The sequence below is a fragment of the Martes martes genome, assembly GCF_963455335.1.
Source record: "Martes martes genome assembly, chromosome: 14".
Taxonomy (NCBI): Eukaryota; Metazoa; Chordata; class Mammalia; order Carnivora; family Mustelidae; genus Martes; species Martes martes.
In genome coordinates, this window is record NC_137902.1 from 41,957,008 (window position 1) to 41,976,123 (window position 19,116).

General features: G+C 41.9%; 2 protein-coding genes across 3 annotated transcripts in view; one reads left to right on the plus strand and one right to left on the minus strand.

Moving 5' to 3' along the window:
- SHLD2 (shieldin complex subunit 2) overlaps nucleotides 1-17,898 on the minus strand; it is an 87,250-nt gene extending 69,352 nt beyond the window's left edge. For both annotated transcript variants that reach the window (XM_080822597.1, XM_080822601.1), the window contains exon 1: nucleotides 17,841-17,898. The gene's annotated coding sequence lies outside the window, so the exon portion shown is untranslated. The remainder of the gene's footprint in view (nucleotides 1-17,840) is intronic.
- Nucleotides 17,899-17,966: 68 nt separating this feature from the next.
- GLUD1 (glutamate dehydrogenase 1) overlaps nucleotides 17,967-19,116 on the plus strand; it is a 37,667-nt gene continuing 36,517 nt past the window's right edge. Inside the window, exon 1 of the mRNA XM_080823739.1 lies at nucleotides 17,967-18,707. Coding sequence (XP_080679865.1) covers nucleotides 18,257-18,707 — 451 coding nt within the window. The 5' untranslated portion in view covers nucleotides 17,967-18,256. The remainder of the gene's footprint in view (nucleotides 18,708-19,116) is intronic.

Here is a 19,116-nt window from a genome sequence, read left to right on the forward strand (position 1 = left end):
CCCACATTCACCAAAGACTTTGGAATCTAATTCAGAATCTTCCCAGCCCTTGTTCTAGAACCATTCTGAGCAATTCACTTTCTGTGAAGCTGACTCCTCTGCACCCGAGCTTTACACCTCCCTTATCTGCTCAACCCCAGTAACCTTCACTTTCTCTGCTTCAGAAACCCATGCCACAGCCAGCTCTAGCATTCAGTCATAACCAGCAACTGCTCCTCCTAGTTAAGCTTCAATTTAACTTAATCTTAAATTCCAACATCCAGTCTCAACCACTTCACATCCCAGCTGCCACTTTCTGGTTTCCGTTGTTCCCTAGTCTGCCTCGACTCAATGGTCCATCACGTCAAACACCTTCACTGCTGGAATCTCTTGCCTCCCTTTCTGCCACACTGGCTGGTTAAACCCAGACCAAGATCAATCTACTTGTTCAATTTGTCTGCTCAGACGCTCGGGCTGCTGAGCCCCGAGATGGGGGGGGTGGAGGGCAGATCACTCACACAGCTACATATACCAAAGCCAAGAAAAATGTGTCATTACAATTCCTCTATGTAATTCTGTTCAGTTAGCCCTCTCATTTCCCCCAACGGCTTTCTCAAAATTCTCCCTTTCTCCCCAAACTCTCCCCTATAATCACCATCTCCTTCCCCTATAATCTCAGCTAATGACTTTATCCCCCTCACCTCACTGGAAAAATTCATCAAGTGTACTGAGGCCCCAAATTCCTCACCTACCCCCCAAGCACTTCTTCGTTGACATCATCTCTCCTTCCATTATTCCCATGTCAGTGGCAATTATATTCCTACTCCTACTCAAACCCTGTAACTTTACTCCATTCACTCTAATCCTAAGGATAATGTTCGGCCAAACTCACACACCTCCTTCTTCCTGTATCATTTCTCCCTTTCTGAATTCTCCTGTGAAGCATATAACCATACTTATGTCTCTCTCATCTTGATACAACATATGCTCTACCTACTATCCTTCAAGTTTTGGAAAAGAATGTCTGCACTGTCTCCAACTCTCTTGCAACCATTCACTCTTTGTCCTCAGCAATCTGGCTGTGTGTCTCCCCCACAGAGACTCCACTGACGTTCTTCTGTTGAAGACACTCCTCCTCCTCGCCCTTACGTCAGTTCACCGATTTTGAGACATTTGATACTGCTGACCACGGTCTCTTAAGACTTCTCAGTTTTCATTTAACAACATCTACTGGACACCTACTTTCTGACAAGAACTGGGGGTAAAATGATGAGCATGGCACAGTCAAGCCCTCAAGGAACTTAGAGTCAGGTGGAGGAAGCTTCTACAATTCATACTCTTCTCTCAGATCACTCCTAACTTTCTCTACTCAACGCTTAGAGACTCGTACTCCCTCAGGACTCCTTTCTTTGCTCTTCTCACATCCATCCTGGGATTACCATGTTCACACTGCCTACTCACTGATGATGACAAAATACAGATCTCTAGTCTATCCTGAGCTCTGGACCCACTCACTCTCTATAAGAAGATACCAGTACTTCGATATCTCACTATCTTGATAGTATCCTCTGATGCACAAAAGTACTGAATTTTGAAGAAGTCAAATTATCTATTTTTTCTTTGTTTGTTTGTGCTTTGGGTATCATATTTAAGAAGCTGTTGCCTAGGGACGGCTGGGTGGCTCAGTCGTTAAGCATCTGCCTTTGGCTCAGGTCACGATCCCAGCATGCTGGGATCCAGCCCCACACTGGGCTCCCTGCTCAACGGGAAACCTGCTTCTACCTCTCCCACTCCCCTGCTTGCGTTCCCTCTCTTCCTGTGTGTCTCTCTCTGTCAAATAAATAAATAAAATCTTTGGGAAAAAAAAAGAAAAGGAAGAAGAAGAAAGAAACGGTTGCCTAATATAAAATCATGAATACTAACACCTATTTTTTTCCAAACAGTTGTGTGCTTTCAGCTTTTAGATTTAGGTCCTTAATCCATGAAAACCATAATTCTCAAAAGCTAAGCATTTCACTTGCAACATCTAAGGGTTTTTTAAATTCTGAGACCCTGGCTTTCAATATGACAAAGCAGGAAAACTTTGCTGGCAGAGTTTATACTGTAAACTATGGCATACAGGAAGTGGCAGGTGATGGTGTAAGTGTGGTTTTCCCACAACAATCAAGAGGACATAAAAAATGGGTGGGGGTGGGAATACAAAGAGAAAGAGGAGGTAGAAAATAGGTAGAAGTTTAGAATTCTTACCTCTTATCCCATCTGAGGCTAAGTCTTGGGGTGAGTAAGGGTGAGAAAAAGCTCTAGTATGTCTGTGGGGAAGGACCCAGAAGAGAAGATGACCACCCTTCCTTTTTCTAAGTTATAATCCAGGGAACTGCAAGTTTTTAGCAAAACCTTATACCTACCACTATATCAGTGTTAAGAGCCAATGACATGCCCAGACCGTATTCCTGAAAAGCTGCCTCAGAGACCCAAGCACACTAGCATGATGTAGAAACTGTTAACAAGTTTACTTCAGGCCAGGGTGCCCAAAAGAGCCTGGAATTAAGGCGGGTCCAGCACACACAGACCTGTTGACCAGAGGTCATGGTATAGCAGGGACATCAGCCTCGGACGCAGCAGAGCAGACGGTGCCATCTGAGACTAAGCCAGTCAAGGCACAGCTTAGCAATGGCCAAGGACAGAGAATGGCCCAAAGACAAGATGCCCCTCCTCAGTGCCAGGAAAAATTGTGTCGCTTCTACCAGTACTCTCCACCCCGGGGCGGGCGGCGGGGGAGGGGAGTAGAGAAATATGTGGGAAAAACTGACTTTATCCAAAGGACTGATTATTTACCCAAGGATCTGAGTAAACCTGGAATTAATGAAGCTAAACCAGAAGCTACTGACTTTATCCTAAATTGGCAAAATTGTCCTCTACTACCCTGTAGAAATAAGCAGCTCCAGAGCTAAGGAAATTTTAGTTATAGAGAGAGAACTACATTTCGTAGTTGACAAAATTTATGCCTGCTATACAACAGTTGGGCTTCGGCTGCACAAAAAGTAAAATGTAAAGCCCCTGTCCATGTGATCGACCTCTCCAAAGGTACAACATACAGCGCTTAGCATGGACAACCATAATCACCCTGGTTTCCTCCCATTCCTAAAATACGCCAAGGTCTTTCCTATATTAGAGATCTAGATCTCCACATGCTGTTTCCTTCATTTGTACTCCCATGGGTCTTCATAGAGGTTGCCCCAACACAAACTTTAGCCTCCATTTAAATGTTTCTTCCTTAAAGAGGCCTTCTCTGACATCCTAAATAAAGTAGCAGAGCATCTATGATTTCCAACTAGAATAGTCCTCAAAATCTCACATGCCAGCTAGAATAAAAGCTCTGTTCTTGCCTATCTTATTCACCAACTACCCCAGTGTCTGGTCCATAACAGGTGGTCAATGGATAGTTCCTACAGGAACTAATGAATCAGAGTAAAGTGTCATAGACAAAATAAACTTTAAAATCTTCTGACAAATCCATGTATTAAAGAATTTAAAAAGTTAAAAGTAGACAACCACCATATTCCAATTTGGAAATCAAAGTAAAAAAAAAGATCATACATAAATAAGTTTCTATTTTTATTTTTAAAACAATGTAATTATAGGGGCGCCTGGGTGGCTCAGTGGGTTAAGCCGCTGCCTTCGGCTCAGGTCATGATCTCAGGTCCTGGGATCGAGCCCCGCATCGGGCTCTTTGCTCAGCAGGGAGTCTGCTTCTCTCTCTCTCTCTCTCTCTGCCTGCCTCTCTGCCTACTTGTGATCTTTCTCTGTCAAATAAATAAATAAAATATTTTAAAAAAATAATAAAAAAAACTAAAACAATGTAATTATAGAGTCTTAGAAAATGGTTATATGAAATTATAGAGTAACTTCTTCAGGCTAAAGCCTCTTAAAACCAAAACACAAAACAGAAACAAATTCAACAAACCATCAAGATGAGTTTCTTTGAAAATAATAATAATAATAATTATAATAAATAATAAAATAATTAGGTGCACAAGAATAAAACTGAGTCTATAAAAACTTTACTGAGGAATAAAAGAAACTGTCTAAACATAATGGGAGATGCTCCATATTCTTTTCATGGTTAAACAATAATGTAAGATATCAATTCTCCTTCCATGAATCTATAAACCTACTACAACTACAAGTAGAATACAAAAGGATGGGGGCACCTGGGTGGCTCAGTGGGTTAAGTCTCTGCCTTCAGCTCAGGCCATGATCTCAGGGTCCTGGGATCGAGCCCCGCACTGGGCTCTCTGATCAGCAGGGAGCCTGCTTCTCTCTCTCTCTGCCTACTTGTGATCTCTCTCTCTCTCTGTCAAATAAATAAATAAAATCTTAAAAAAAAAAAAAAAAAAAAGAATATGGGTGCCTGGGCGGCTCAGTTGGTTGGGCGACTGCCTTCAGCTCAGGTCATGGTCCCAGAGTCCTGGGATCGAGTCCCACATTGGGCTCTCTGCTCCATGGGGAGTCTGCTTCTTCCTCTGACCTTCTCCCCTTTCATGCTCTCTCTCACTGTCTCTCTCTCAAATAAATAAATAAAATCTTAAAAAAAAAAAAAGAATACAAAAGGATGTATTTTTTAAAGTTAATCCTGATCAATATTAGACATACTTAAATATAAATAACAATATAAGTTCCAGTTTTCCAAAATGAAGAGCTAGATTCATGCCAACTCTTCTTATGAAAACAACTAAAAACACAAGGTGAAACATAAAAAACAAATTCTTTGCCACTAAGAGATAATATAGTAAGGAAATTAGGCAACTAAAGCCATACGAGAGGGCGCCTGGGCGGCTCAGTGGGTTAAAGCCTCTGCCTTCGGCTCAGGTCATGATCTCAGGGTCCTGGGATCGAGTCCCGCATCGGGCTCCCTGCTCAGCAGGGAGCCTGCTTCCTCCTCTCTCTCTGCCTGCTTCTCTGCCTACTTGTGATCTTTCTCTGTCAAATAAATAAATAAAATCTTAAAGCCATACGAGAAAACCAGCAATCTAGAGTAAGTTAACATTGGAGCTGCTTTTGATGAGGACATTTGATCGTGAGGGGAAATATACATTTTTGTTTGATGGTGTCATAGGGTACTAGAAACATAATTCAAAGCACGGGACCCATACAAAATGATGAGCCTACTAAGAGACTGTCCCCACAATAACCTGTAACTCTAAAGGGCAATACCCTCAGGGTAACAGTCATCATAAAGTAAACAAATGCCTGAAGTCTTATAACCAAGATTTGCATCGTTTGATGGCCCAGGAAACTGCAAACCTTGAATGATGTGGCACCTTGCCTGACCCTGGGCACCTACAGAATGAAGCACAAAAAAAAAAAAAAAAAAGTTGGAAAACACAAAAAGAGTAAGAAACACAGAAGATAAAGTGAAGGAAGATAGAACAGGGAAGAGACAGTATTGGAAGAGGTAACAGTTACAAATGTTCTAGAACCTGCAAAGATGTCCATCTCTAGATTCAAAAATTGCAAATAATAACCAACCAATAGAGGATACTGGTAAAGCCATTAAACTGGTCCAACGAAGAGACCTGCTATCTGGTGAGCTGCCCCACCTCATCTCTTGCCATTTCTCCTGTTTCTCCCTCCATCCCCAGCAGACCCGCATAAACACACTCTCTGACCACAGTAAAGTAAGACACAGTTACCTAACACTGACTATTTTGATCAGGCTTTTTTGGTTTAAAAAGAAGACATTTCGATCAGTTCTAAAAGTAGAGAGAAGGATATTATAAAAAGACACACGCATTAGAAATAAAACCAAACTTGGAAAGCCATTTTTCTGACCAAGTCACATCATGGGTTTCTGGCCAGCATTTAGACTGGACGTGGCTAGGTACTTGCCCAAAAGGCAGTCAGTCATCTGCAGCCTGAGGAACAAGAGATGAAGGTCACAGGGTACCAAACATGACCGTCCAAATGAGCTGGGAGCATAGATCGTGATTAAGATCAATGGTAGAGCTCCAAGTAACTCAGCAAAAAGCATGTTGGTCAACACAACAATCTGGCTGAAATGACAGTTAAAAATCTCCCTGTACCAATGGTAATTTCTTAATTTGATAAATGTATTGCGGCTATGTAAGATGTTATCATTAGGTAAAGATGGGTGAAGAGAACTCTGCAGTATCTTTGCACCTCTTCTATATATCTAAAATTCTTTCTAAAGAAAAGTTATTTAATATATTTATTTAATTATTTAATTATATAATATATAATATATATAATTATTATTTAATAATAAACAAATTATTATAAATAAAACTATTTTAGTTTTTTATTTTATATAATATATAAATATATATATTTATATTTATATAATATAAAATATCATTTTTATTTTATATAAACAATAAATGTTTTATTTTTAATATTTTTATTTATTTAATGTATTTAATAAAATAAATATATTTTATTTTATATAAATAAAATAAATAATTTTATATAAATAAAACTATTATAAATAAAACTATTTCAATTATATATATAATATGAAATATAATTTTTATTTTATATAAATAAAACTATTATAAATAAAACTATTTCAAAATAGTTTTCAAAATATTTCAAAATAAAACTATTTCAAAAATAAAAATTTTAAAAGTGGAAAAATTGAACACATCTAGTCATTGTTTTTTTCAACTTTTAGTATCATAAATACATCATGGAGTGTTTCTATGAGCCTAGATACATATTTTTAAGCATTTTTCTTTCATATTTCAGATTTTTCAGGTCTTACCCTACTCTAAAATTCAAATGGGTGGCTGAGTCAGATGGGCATCTGACTCCTGATTTCAGCTCAGATCATGATCTCAGGGTAATGAGATCAAGCCCTGAGCCCCCCCCCCCCCAGTACTGGGTGTGGAGCCTGTTTAAGATTTTCTCTCCCCCTAGGGGCGCCTGGGTGGCTCAGTGGGTTAAAGCCGCTGCCTTCAGCTCAGGTCACGATCCCAGACTCCTGGGATGGAGCCCCACATCGGGCTCTCTGCTCAGCAGGGAGCCTACTTCCCCCTCTCTCTCTCTGCCTGCCTCTCTGCCTACTTGTGATCTCTCTCAGTCTGTCAAATAAATAAATAAATAAATCTTAAAAAAAAAAAAAAAAAAAGATTTCTCTCCCCCTCGGGGCACCTGGGTGGCTCAGTTGGTTAAGCTGCTGCCTTTGGCTCAGGTCTTGATCCAGGGATCCTGGGATCAAGCCCTGTGCAGGGCTCCCTGCTCAGCAGAGAGCCTGCTTCTCCCTCTCCCTCTGCCTGCTTGTGCTCTCTCTCTCTGTGTCAAATAAGCAAATAAAATTTAAAAAAAAAAAAAATTTTCTCTCCCCCTTTATTCCCTTTGTTCCTTCCCCCTCCTCAGTTGAGCTCTCTCTCTCTCTCTAAAAATAAAATAAAATTCAAAGTCTTTTTTTTGCCTGTTTTAACTGATAGCAATAGAGAAAAATTAGGAAAGCATAGGTGTTCCGTAATGAGAACCAATACGGAAAAGCATGGATTTGGACTAGAAATAACATGAGTCTGCAGAAATAAGTTAGGAATAAATCTAAGCATCCTTTGTTGTCCCATCTGTTCTGTTTCCGAGTTCAGACAGCAAGAGTTGGGTCAGCGAGGAGTACCTGTAGTTGAAAATGCACAGTCATCCCAGGCCGATGGGCGGGCTACTGTTCTCATTCACACACTTTTTCATTTTTCTCTAAGAAAACGTTAAAATAAATAAAAACCATAAGAGGCAAGGAACTGGAATTTCTCGGGGCTCAGGTTTTTTACTTTTTTTCCCATTTAAGTTTTTTCTAGTTAATTTAAAGCTAATGGTGTTTGCTTCTCTAATGTTTTCTTCACTTTTTTTTTTTTTTGGTGTTTGTATTGTATAATGAAGAAGGCAAGACAGAATATGAAATTACAGAAGACCGTCAAAGTGTATCATTCTTTACAATACTTGTTAAAAAATACCAAAAAATTGTTATTCAAAAATAATTCCATTTTATATCTAACCTAGAAAAAAACACATGAAGGTAGGGATACATACTTGCTTTAATTTGAGCCTCTCGTCACAGCTTCCCTGGAAGCTGGAAGTCCTGACACCTCTTTTCTCCCTGTAATAGAAGTTCCCACGGACGAACAGCTCTTCATTGATACCTCGTTTTTTTTCATAGCTGATCGGAACTTCCACTGTGGACGGCTGGTGATTCTAGAATCTAAGATGAATCTCTCTGTGTTTCATTGGTTCTAGATGGCCCTCCAGGAATACAATTATAACGATGACATCCTTGGCAAGAAAACTGTGGAGGGCAAATATATGTAAAGGGCCATTTTTCGTATCTGCCCCGCGCATCTCAAAGTAGTCTCACCTCAGGGCACCTGGGTGGCTCAGTCAATTGCATCAGACACTTGATTCAGGGGTTGGGATCTCAGGGTCATGAGAAGCCTGCTTGGGATGCTCTCTCTGCCTCTGCCCCTCCCCCAACCCCGTTCACACACACAAGCTCTTTCTTGCTCTCTCTCAAAAAAAGGAGTCTTACCCCCAACGGTGTTTCTGACAGTATGTACTATAGAACACAGAGACTCCAGTGACACTGTCACACTTGTCCTTAGCACAAACACAATAACTTCTAATTTCAACAGAAAGACCAGACAGATGACCCCTCCTGTAGATGTACCTCATTTGCCTGTGTCTTACACCACTGCCAGTAAGTTGCTGGTAGCAGCTTAATCTGAAGATCCATTGAAATCATTTGAGCATTTGATATTTCTTTATAACTCCCAGACTTTCCCCCAGAAACTGAGGACGTGTTTTTAGCTTCTGTTCTGTTCTCCTGACTGGCGATAAACACTGCAGCATGAAGATACTGCCTTATAAGCTGTCAGTGACCCCCCCTCCTCCCGGCCAAAAGAGACATATTCTAAAACTAGGATCATTACATAAAATCTCAAAGGGAACTAGACTTAGCAAATGTCTCAAAGTAGAAAACATGAAACATAATGAGAATTTTCAAAGGGAACTGGGTTCTAGATTTCTCAATGTAGAGAACATGAAACCACAAGCATAATTCCCAGAGGTATATTTAAGAATGTTTCCCCCCTTTCAAACTGTGCTTATTTTCTAAGAGAATACATTATCACAATAAGAGAGCACATAGCAGGGGCGCCTGGGTGGTGGCTCAGTCAGCTAAGCATCTGCCTACGGCTCAGGTCATGATCCCAGGGTCCTGGGATTGAGCCCCGTATCTGGCTCCCTGCAGCCTGCTTTTTCCTCTGCTTCCTGCCCCCACTGCTTGTGTTTTCTCTCTCTCTCTGACAAATAAAGTCTTTAAAAAAAAAAAAATGAGAGAGAGAGCACAGAGCAGGTCAGTTATTTTCTGTGGCAAATACAGCAAACACTGCTGGTTGCCAGCTTCACAATTATTCCTCCTGCTCTTTCTTCCTCACTGGCCGTGCCTATCTGTATTTTAGAAGTTCAGAGCGTCAGAAAGTTCTCCTTCCTGCCTCCTCCACAGTGAGGGCACAGCATGGAACCTGTTCCTAGCTACTAAGGCCCACCTAAAAGAGCTGAAGCTGGCCGACAGGCCTTTGAAAAGGTTTTCTTTACCAACAAAGGAACGCACATGGGAGGAAACTGCTGTTCTCCCACATAGCACTTAGTTGTGCCCGGATGTGGCCCCTGGAACTGATGTAGCAATCTTCTGACCAAAAGGAAAGATACCACCAACTTGCTGAATGTCACACTGAGAAAAGCTCTGGGTTCCCTGAGAGTATCTCCGAGCCCTTTACCAACAACCGGAATAGCCCTGCCTCCAGGCTTCTTGTTAGATAATAGTTAATCTCATTTAGTTTGTTCCTTTAGTCTCTGAGACTAAAGCCACTTTTATTTGGATATTGTTGCTTAAGGGCCAAAACATCCCAACCAATACAGCTAGCACGTACCTATTCGCTTCACTATCTTGCAGTTAGACCACTGCTACTTAGCTGATGCCAGCCGTGACCAGTGTCTATGCCTTGATCCGTCCTGCCTCATTCATGTTTTTCTTTTCTACCAAGAGCAGACTCAATGTCACTACACTCATATCTGCACTTCAGGATAAAGTCAGTTTCTTTACAACTTTTCCATGGTCAACGTGAAGGTACTTTTTGCTTCTCCAGCACACAAATATGCCTCAATTTTTAGCTTACATTTTCTTATTATTCAAACTTCAATCTCATATTAAGATCACAAGTGATCAGGGTGCCTGGGTGGCTCAGTGGGTTAAAGCCTCTGCTTTTGGCTCAGGTCATGATCCCAGAGTCCTGGGATCGAGCTCCGTATCGGGCTCTCTGCTCAGCAGACAGCCTGCTTCCTCCTCTCTCTCTGTTTGTCTTTCTGCCTTCTTGTGATCTCTCTCTGTCAAATAAATAAATAAAATTAAAAAAAAAAAATCACAAGTGATCTAAAATTTCTAAAAAGTGGGGGAGGGGTGCAAGCCTGGGTGGCTTAGTTGGTTAAGCATCCAACTCTTGTTTTCCACTCAGGTCACTATTTCAGGGTCCTGAGATCAAGCCCATGTGGGGCTCTGTGCTCAGCACGGAGTCTGCTTGAGATTCTCTCTTCCCCTCTGCCTCTGCCCCTCCCCCTGCGTGCGGTCTCTCTCTAAGATAAATAAATAAAATCTTTAAAATTTCCAAAAGGAAGTGTGAAAGCTAGGATAAAGACTGGATTTTATAAAGAGTCATCTACATAGATCAATAAATGTAGCTGGATGGTGAGGCATCTGGGATGATGAATAATTGAATGCGCTGTCCTTTTTACATATAAGGAAAACAAAAGATCTCAATTAAAAAGCAAAGAAAAAGACAGGCATAATGAATTACATACAGGTGAATTCAGAATCCTACCTTAGTATAGCTAATTTTTAGGAGACCTCATTTGTTTCTTGCATACTATCCTTAAAGAGATAAAAGTTCCTACAATGAGTTTTCACATTTACTCACAACATGGAAAGAACCCTTAAGGAAGGGTTGATAAAAACCTTTGTTGAATATTATTCAGCAACACAGCAAAATGAAAACTTAACCAAACTACAGAAACAGATATGAGTGGCATATAATTTATTAGGAAAAAATGGTTTTTAAAAGGAAAAACACGTGGCACCTGGGTGGCTCAGTGGGTTAAAGCCTCTGCCTTCGGCTCAGGTCATGATCCCGGGGTCCTGGAATCGAGCCCCGCATTGGGCTCTCTGCTCAGCAGGGAGCCTGCTTCCCTTCTTCTCTCTCTGCCTGCCTATCTGCCTCCTTGTGATCTCTGTCTTTCAAAAAAACAAATAAAATCTTTAAAAAAAATTTAAAAATAAAAGGAAAAACACTAGAAATCCTAAAAATTCCAGGTTCTTTTCTTGGATATAGTTTGTTTTTTACTTACTAAAAAAACATGCTCACTAAAGGGGACAAAAGATGAAAATTACAACTTTTCTGAAAATCCATGAGAAACACCAAAGTATTAGAAAAAAATTTCCCGAAAATTACAGCACAGAGGCTTGAAAAATAATCCATGATACACCAAAATTACCAATGCTGGGAGGAAAAAAAAGGAACTAGGGGATACTCATTTTTCAAACAAACTATTGTTTGGTTTTTGGTTTTGTTTTTAATTAATTTATTTATCTGAGGGTGGGGGAGAGGGTGAGGGAGAGAGAGAATCCCAAGCAGACTCCCTGCTGAGACAGAACCCAATGCAGGCCTGTTTCCTCAACCCTGAGATCATGGCCTAAACCGAAATCAAGAGCCAGATGCTTAACCTACTGAGCCACCCAGGCAACTCTCAACTAAATTTCTGTTTAAACCGAACCGTTATGATCAAATTCCTTTAACCAAAGTGTATGCTACCCTACACTCTCAAATCATGGTCCCATTTACCTTCAGGCCTTTGCATATGGTGCTCCTTTAGTATAAGGGTCTCTTCTCTCCCCACACTCAACTGGCTGATTAATGAAGTACTAATAAGCACTTGTGAACTAAAACTGATTGAAACATAGTGATGCCTGGCTGGCTCAGTCAGTAGAGCATGCAACGCTTGGTCTCTGAGTCATGAGTTCAAGCCCCACAATGGGCATGGAGTCAACTTAAAAATAAATAAATAAAATAAAATATTGTCACAAATAAAATCTATTAAGGGGCGCCTGGGTGGCTCCATCAGTTGAGCATCTGCCTTCAGCTCAGGTCATGATCCCAGGGTGCTGGGATCGTGCCCCACATCGGGGTGTCTGCTCAGTGGGAGCCTGCTTCTCCCTCTCCTCCCTGCTTTGTGCTCTCTCTCACTATCTCACTACTATCTGTGTCTCTCTCTCAAATAAATAAAATCTTTAAAAATAAGTAAGCAAAAATAAAATAAAATAAAATCTGTTTTTAAAAAAACTATTCAAATGAGAAAAATGGTGACCTAATAAAAGAAATATCAAGATTCTTAGTTCCTCATTTAGAAGCCCTTGTTTAAGTTAAATATCTGACTTGTCTACAGAGTAATAAATTACGTCAAATGAGAACTAAACAACTTTAAAGGAAAACAAAATTCTGACCACTGTTAAATTCTTCCTAAGTTTAAATTCACACTCATACTTGAGAAAGCAAAGTCATCCTGAGATGAAAGACTGAAAACTGATGTTCTATGTAATAGATTATTCACTGTAGCACTGCTGTAACTTCAAGGTATTAGAAGCAATTTATGTGTCCATTGAGGGACTAGCAAAAATAATTATAGCACACGCATACAATGAAATATGGAATAATAACCAAAAAAATGAGCAATTAGCCAGTAAAATAAAATACATCTATTGGAAAGGAAGAAGTAAAACTATCTCCCTTTGCAGATGATCTTGTGTACAGAATATCCTAAGAAACCCACCAAAATAATTATGAAAACTAATAAATGAGTTCCATAAGGTTAAAACACAAGATATCAATATACAATAATCAATTCTATTTCTGTAAGGTGAAAAGAAGAACTTAAAAAGGAAGTTAAGGAAAGAATTCCAATTATAATAGCATCAAAAAGCATAAAAGGCTCAGTAATAAACTTCTTTTAAAGATCTGTTTATTTATTTGAGAGAGAGAGAGAGAGAGACTGTACACATGAGTAGGGCAAGGAGATGCAGAGGGAGAGAGGGAGAATCTCAAGCAGACTCCCTGCTGAGTGCAGAGCCCAACACAGTCTCCATCTCAGCACCCTGAGATCATGACCTGTGATCATGACCTCAGCTAAAACCGAGAGTCAGATGCTTAACGGACTGAGCCAATCAAGCACTCCCCAGTAATAAACCTAATGAAAGAAATACATAACTTTTTTTTTCAAAGATTTTATTTATTTATTTGACGGAGAGATCACAATTAGGCAGAGAGGCAGGCAGAGAGAGATGGGGGGAAGCAGGTTCCCCACTGAGCAGAGAGCCTGATGCAGGGCTCGATCCCAGGACCCTAAGGTCACAACCCAAGCCAAAGGCAGAGGCCCAACCCACTGAGCCACCCAGGTGCCCAGAAGTACAGAACTTCTACTCTGAAAAGACAACAGGGCTGAGAGCAATTTTTAACGACCTAAACAACTGAAAAAAAATCTCATGTTCATGAGTCAGAGATGTGATATCATTAAAATGGCACTCCCCAAACTGATTCAACCCAATCCCAATAAAAATTCCAGCCAGAATCTGTGCAGCAATTAACCACTTGACCCTAAAATTCATTTGAATAGTCAAGGGACTCTGAAAACCAAACAATCTTGAAAAAGAACAAAGTTTGAGGACTCACACTTTCCAATTTCAAAATCTACTACAAAGCTACAGTAATCAAAATAGTTTGGTACTAGCATAAAGAGAGATATGTGAGGAAGTGGAGAAGAACTCAAGAGTCCAAAAATAAATTCTCACATTTAGGTCAATTAATTTTTGAAAGGGTATGAAGACAATTAAATGGGGAAAGAAATAGACTTTTGAACAAATGGATATTCACAGGCAGAAGAATGAAAGTAGATTCCTTCCTCATTCCATATACAAAAATCAACTCAAAATCCATTTTGAAACCTAAAACATAAAAGAACTAAATATAAAAAGACCTAAATGTAAAAGCTAACAATCGTAGAAGAAAACACAGGTGTAAATCTTCATGACCTCCAGTTAGACAATGGTTTCTTACACATGGTACCAAAAGCGCAAGCAACAAAAGAAAACGTTAATAAACTGGACACCAAATTTTAGAATTTTTGTGCTTCAAAAGACACCATCAAAGAAGTGAACAAACAACAACAGAATAGTAGAAAACACTTCCAAATCATGTATCTGATAAGGGATTTGTGACTAGAATATATAAAGAACTGTAACAACCCAACAATGAAAAGGAGAAATAATCCAACTTAGAAATGGGAAAAGGAGGGGCACCTGGGTGGCTCAGTCAGTTAAGCCTCCAACTCTTGATTTCAGCTCAGGTCATGATCTCTGGGGCGGTGGCGGGGGGTGGGGGGGTGGGGGGGTGGGGGGGTAGTGGGTGGCAGTCTCATGAGATCGAGCCCTACATCCGGCTCATCGAGGATTCTGCTTGTTCCTCTCCCTCTGCTCCTCCTCTCACTCACTTGCTCTCAAATAAATAAAGAAATAAAATCTTTCTTAAAAAAAACAGGAAAAGGAAATGAATAGACATTTCTCCAAGAAAAGATAGACAAATGGCCAATGAGCACATGAAAAGATATTCAGCATCATTAGCCACCAAGGAAATGCAAATCAAAACCAAAATGAGCTACCACTGCACCCCAGAAAATAACATGTGTTGCAGAGGAAGCAGAGAAACTGTATCCCTCATATGCTGCTAATAAGAATTAAAATGGTGCAGCTCTGTGGAAAACAGTTTGGCAGTTTCTCAAGATTAAAAAACTTTTTTTTTTTCAAAAGGTTAAACAGCAATTCCATTCCTAGGTATATACCCAAGAGGACTGAAAACATGTTTCCACACAAAAACTTGTACAAGAATGTTCATAAGAGCATTATTCACAACAGCCAAAAAGTGAAAATAACCCAAATGTCCACGATAAATGGATTAAAAAATGAGATAGCCATACAACGAATACTATTTAGCCACGAAAAGAAATGAAATACTGATCCATGCTATAACATAAATGAATCCTTACAACATTATCCTAAGTGAAAGAAGCCAGTCACAAAAGGCCACGTATTGTATCATTCCATCTAAACAAAATGTCCAGCAAAGACAAATATAAACACACAAGGTAGGAAGTATGTATTACTTTTCCAAATCATTTTTTAAAAGACTATGAAGTTCTTTTATTTTTATGCTATGTCTTTCTAAATCCTAAAATTCTTCTTCTGTAATATTTTTAAAAGCACTTGAAAACATAAAAGCATGCAATGGATCAAAGAGAAATGACCTGGAATTTTAAAAGAGCTAAGGAAAACTCATAAATGTCAAAGCCAGAAAACTGATTTGTCTTTGTTGAATATCATCAAATGACCAAAATTCCCTTCAGTTAAATTCTGGCTTCCTTTTGAAATGGAAATTACTCATAAATTTAAACTTTAATTTGCAAAATAACTGTATCTTTTATAAAGCAATCATCAATGTTACATATAGAATTGTTGAGTCACTATATGGTATACCTGAAAGTAATTTAACACTCTATGCTAACTGTACTGGCAATTAAAATAAACTAAATCATCAGTGTGAAGCTGAAACTCACTATACCTTACATCACAAAAGTGTAAACTAAACGCAACAATACTTAACATATTTCTTGGGATAGCAGCAATAGAATAACTTTGGGGTCGAATACACAGGTTTGAATCTCATCCTGCTGTTTACCAGCTGGGCGACCATCAACAATGTACTTGGTCTCTGTGAGCTTTAGTTCCCTCTTCCATCAAACCAGGAATTATAATACCTACTTTAGTTTAAAAAGAAATACTTCGTCTACTTACTAAATGGGGGGAAGAAGAGTAGTGTTTGGAAAATTTCACTCCTTAAATTTATCTATAACATTTAGGGGTGCCTGGGTGGCTCAGTTGGTTAATCAGCTGCCTTTGGCTCAGGTCATCATCTCAGGGTCCTGGGATCTTGCCCCACATCGGGCTCCCAGCTCATCTGGGAGTAGGCTTCTCCCTCTGCCCCTCCCCCTGCTCTTGTTTTTTCTCTGTCAAATGAATAAGTAAAAACTTTAAAAAAAAAAAATTACCTGTACCACCTGGATTTTTTTTACAACTTATATGTAATTTTAAAACATAATGAGGATTTAAAAAATAAAAGCATCTACTTTTGGGGTTCTTATGGAGCCCTTTTGTAAGTCATTTATAGATAGGAGACTCAGTTACAGATGACTTCCTCACTACTTCCATAGGCTTTCCAACTTTTGAATTTAGATGAATAAAACTTGGGAAGAAGCAAAGTTAAACATTGATTTTTCTGAAGGCTATGGTTATCACAAAAGAGATAATCGGGGCAATAAAACTAAGCTTTGAAACCACTTTCCTCAAAACATACCAAAGAATTTAATCTCAAGGGAAAAAATGTCCACATGTTTCTGGATGCTAATTCACTTTATTCTAAAATTTTAGTATCTGGGGTTCAGTTTTCATGGTTTTGTTGTTGTTGTTGTTGTTGTTGTTGTTGTTGTTGTTGTTTTTTGCAATGTAAAATGATAATACCATCAAGTGAAAAGGAAATTTGGTACCTTAATTTTTTTTACCAACAAAACAAATTCAGGATTCAGTTTAGAGAGTATTTTTCAGTGAAAAACAACACGCAAATATAAATAATAATACATTTACCTAGCAAATAAGATAAAATATAATCTGCATCTTCTTTGCTTTGAGAGTACACTGAGATAGATGAATGTAATTTAATTGATTTACATTACCACTTCATACTTCCCAGTGTATTTTAAGAATTAAGAACATTCTTTTCCATGTTCTAAGAGATGAAAAAAGTGAATGTCAGGAAGTAAAGTCGTTTTGCAAGTCAAAAAGGTGCCATTTTAAAACCACCAAGGTACACCGGGACTAGTAAAGCTGGGAATGAGGCCTTCGGTACCTTTTCTTAAGGACTGAGTCATTAGAATGAAACAGGTGCCTAACCTACCCAGAGGAGCGTATGATTTTAGCATTCCTCAAGTATGTGCAAGTATAAAATTAACCCTCATGAAGCTTAGACGTTTATAAATCCTACTCTGGGCCACTTAATACCTATATTACGGAGAATATGCTGGAGTCTTATTATTGCATTTCTAGAGTGTCTTTGTTTTTAGACCGTCTTTCTAAAGAGGGGAAGCACGGTCAGTAAATCTTAGAAAATTGCAATGACTCACGATAACTATTATCTTGACATTGATGAGTGGTTGCATGGGGTAAAATTTAAAACTTCATTTTTATATTAAGGCCAGTGGACAAGGGATTCCCCAGCTCCCACGCTTTCTCCTTTCCAGTTCCTGCAAGCCACCTCCGGATGACATTTCCGTGCTTCATTCCCCGAAGGCAGAGCCAAGCCCACAGCCGCGTCTTCAACCGCCGCTTCACGGTCTCGGCTCCCCTCGCTCGGCCCCGCGCCCCGCAGGGACACCAGAGGACGGGCCAGCGGGGTGCTGGGCCGCCACCCCGTCCGAGGGCGTGCGGGCGGAAACGAGGGACACCAGTGACTCACTCGGCCCGGCCCGCCGCCAGACCGCACCGCCTTCACTGCCGCGGGGCCCGGGGATCCGCCTCTCAGCGCCCCCAAAGTGGGAACAAGCTCCTCCCCCCGCAAGCCCCCTTCCCGAGCTGGCCCCCTCCCCACACTGGCCCCCTCCCCAGATCGAGGTCGGGGGCGCGCACAGACCTGAGACACCGCCTCCCTGTAGATCCTGCCAGCCCTGGGAGGCCTCGCCCCTCCCTCCCCGGCCGGCGCGAGCATGCGCACTGGGCCCGCCCGCGTCTGCGCGCCCCCGAGCGCCCCTGCAGGCACGCGCCGCCGCCTGGGAGGCCCGGCGAGGCCGCGGCAGAGGCGGAGGCCCGGCTCCCTGGGCGGAGCGCACCGCCCCCCACCCCCCTCAAGCCCTGCCATTCACAAGCGACTTGCGCCCGCGGCCCCCAAAGTCCGTCCTCCCCGTTAGGCGGCGGGCGCCGGAGGGGAGGGGACAGCCCAGGGGGCAGGAAGCTGCAGCTTAAAAGAGCAGCGGGCGCCGGGCCCTTCCTCCCTCCCTCCGTTCCCGGCCTCTGCGAGCGCCCCTGCTCCGTGGCCTCCGCCCCGCCGCCATGTACCGCTGCCTGGGCGAAGCGCTGCTGCTGTGCCGCGCGGGGCCCGCCGCCTTGGTCTCCGCGGCGGCCGACTCGGCCGCGCTGCTGGGCCGGGCCCGCGGGCAGCCCGCCGCCGTCGCCGCCCAGCAGCCGGGGCTCGCGCCGCCCACCCGGCGACACTACAGCGAGGCGGCGGCCGACCGCGAGGACGACCCTAACTTCTTCAAGATGGTGGAGGGCTTCTTCGACCGCGGCGCCAGCATCGTGGAGGACAAGCTGGTGGAGGACCTCAAGACCCGGGAGAGCGAGGAGCAGAAGCGGAACCGGGTGCGCGGCATCCTGCGGATCATCAAGCCCTGCAACCATGTGCTGAGCCTGTCCTTCCCCATCCGGCGCGACGACGGCTCCTGGGAGGTCATCGAAGGCTACCGGGCCCAGCACAGCCAGCACCGCACGCCCTGCAAGGGAGGTGAGCGCCGGCGGAGCCCCTCGCGCCCTCCCCCGCAGTCCTGCCCAGCCGGGATGGGAACCGGCCCCCGCCCACCCTCCCCCCCGGCCCCAGCCGCAGATGTGTCAGGCTCGTGCGGACCGTGATTTTTCCTCCCGAAACGGCCACGTAGTGGTCCCATCTTCTGCCCCGTGACCCATCATCCCCGGCCTCTGCGTGTGGATGTTGCATGCAGAATAGATGCTGCACGGCTCTCCCTTCGGTCATAGTGTAGGTGACACCCAGGGTGGGTCCTGACGAAATGCACTTCTAGAATGCCTGGCCCATCTGACTGTGCCTTTGCAAGTTTTTGTGAGCTTCTATGACTCACCCGATCACGAACTATGAAATAATTATTTCCGGGTTTTTTTTCCTCCACTCATTTTTACAT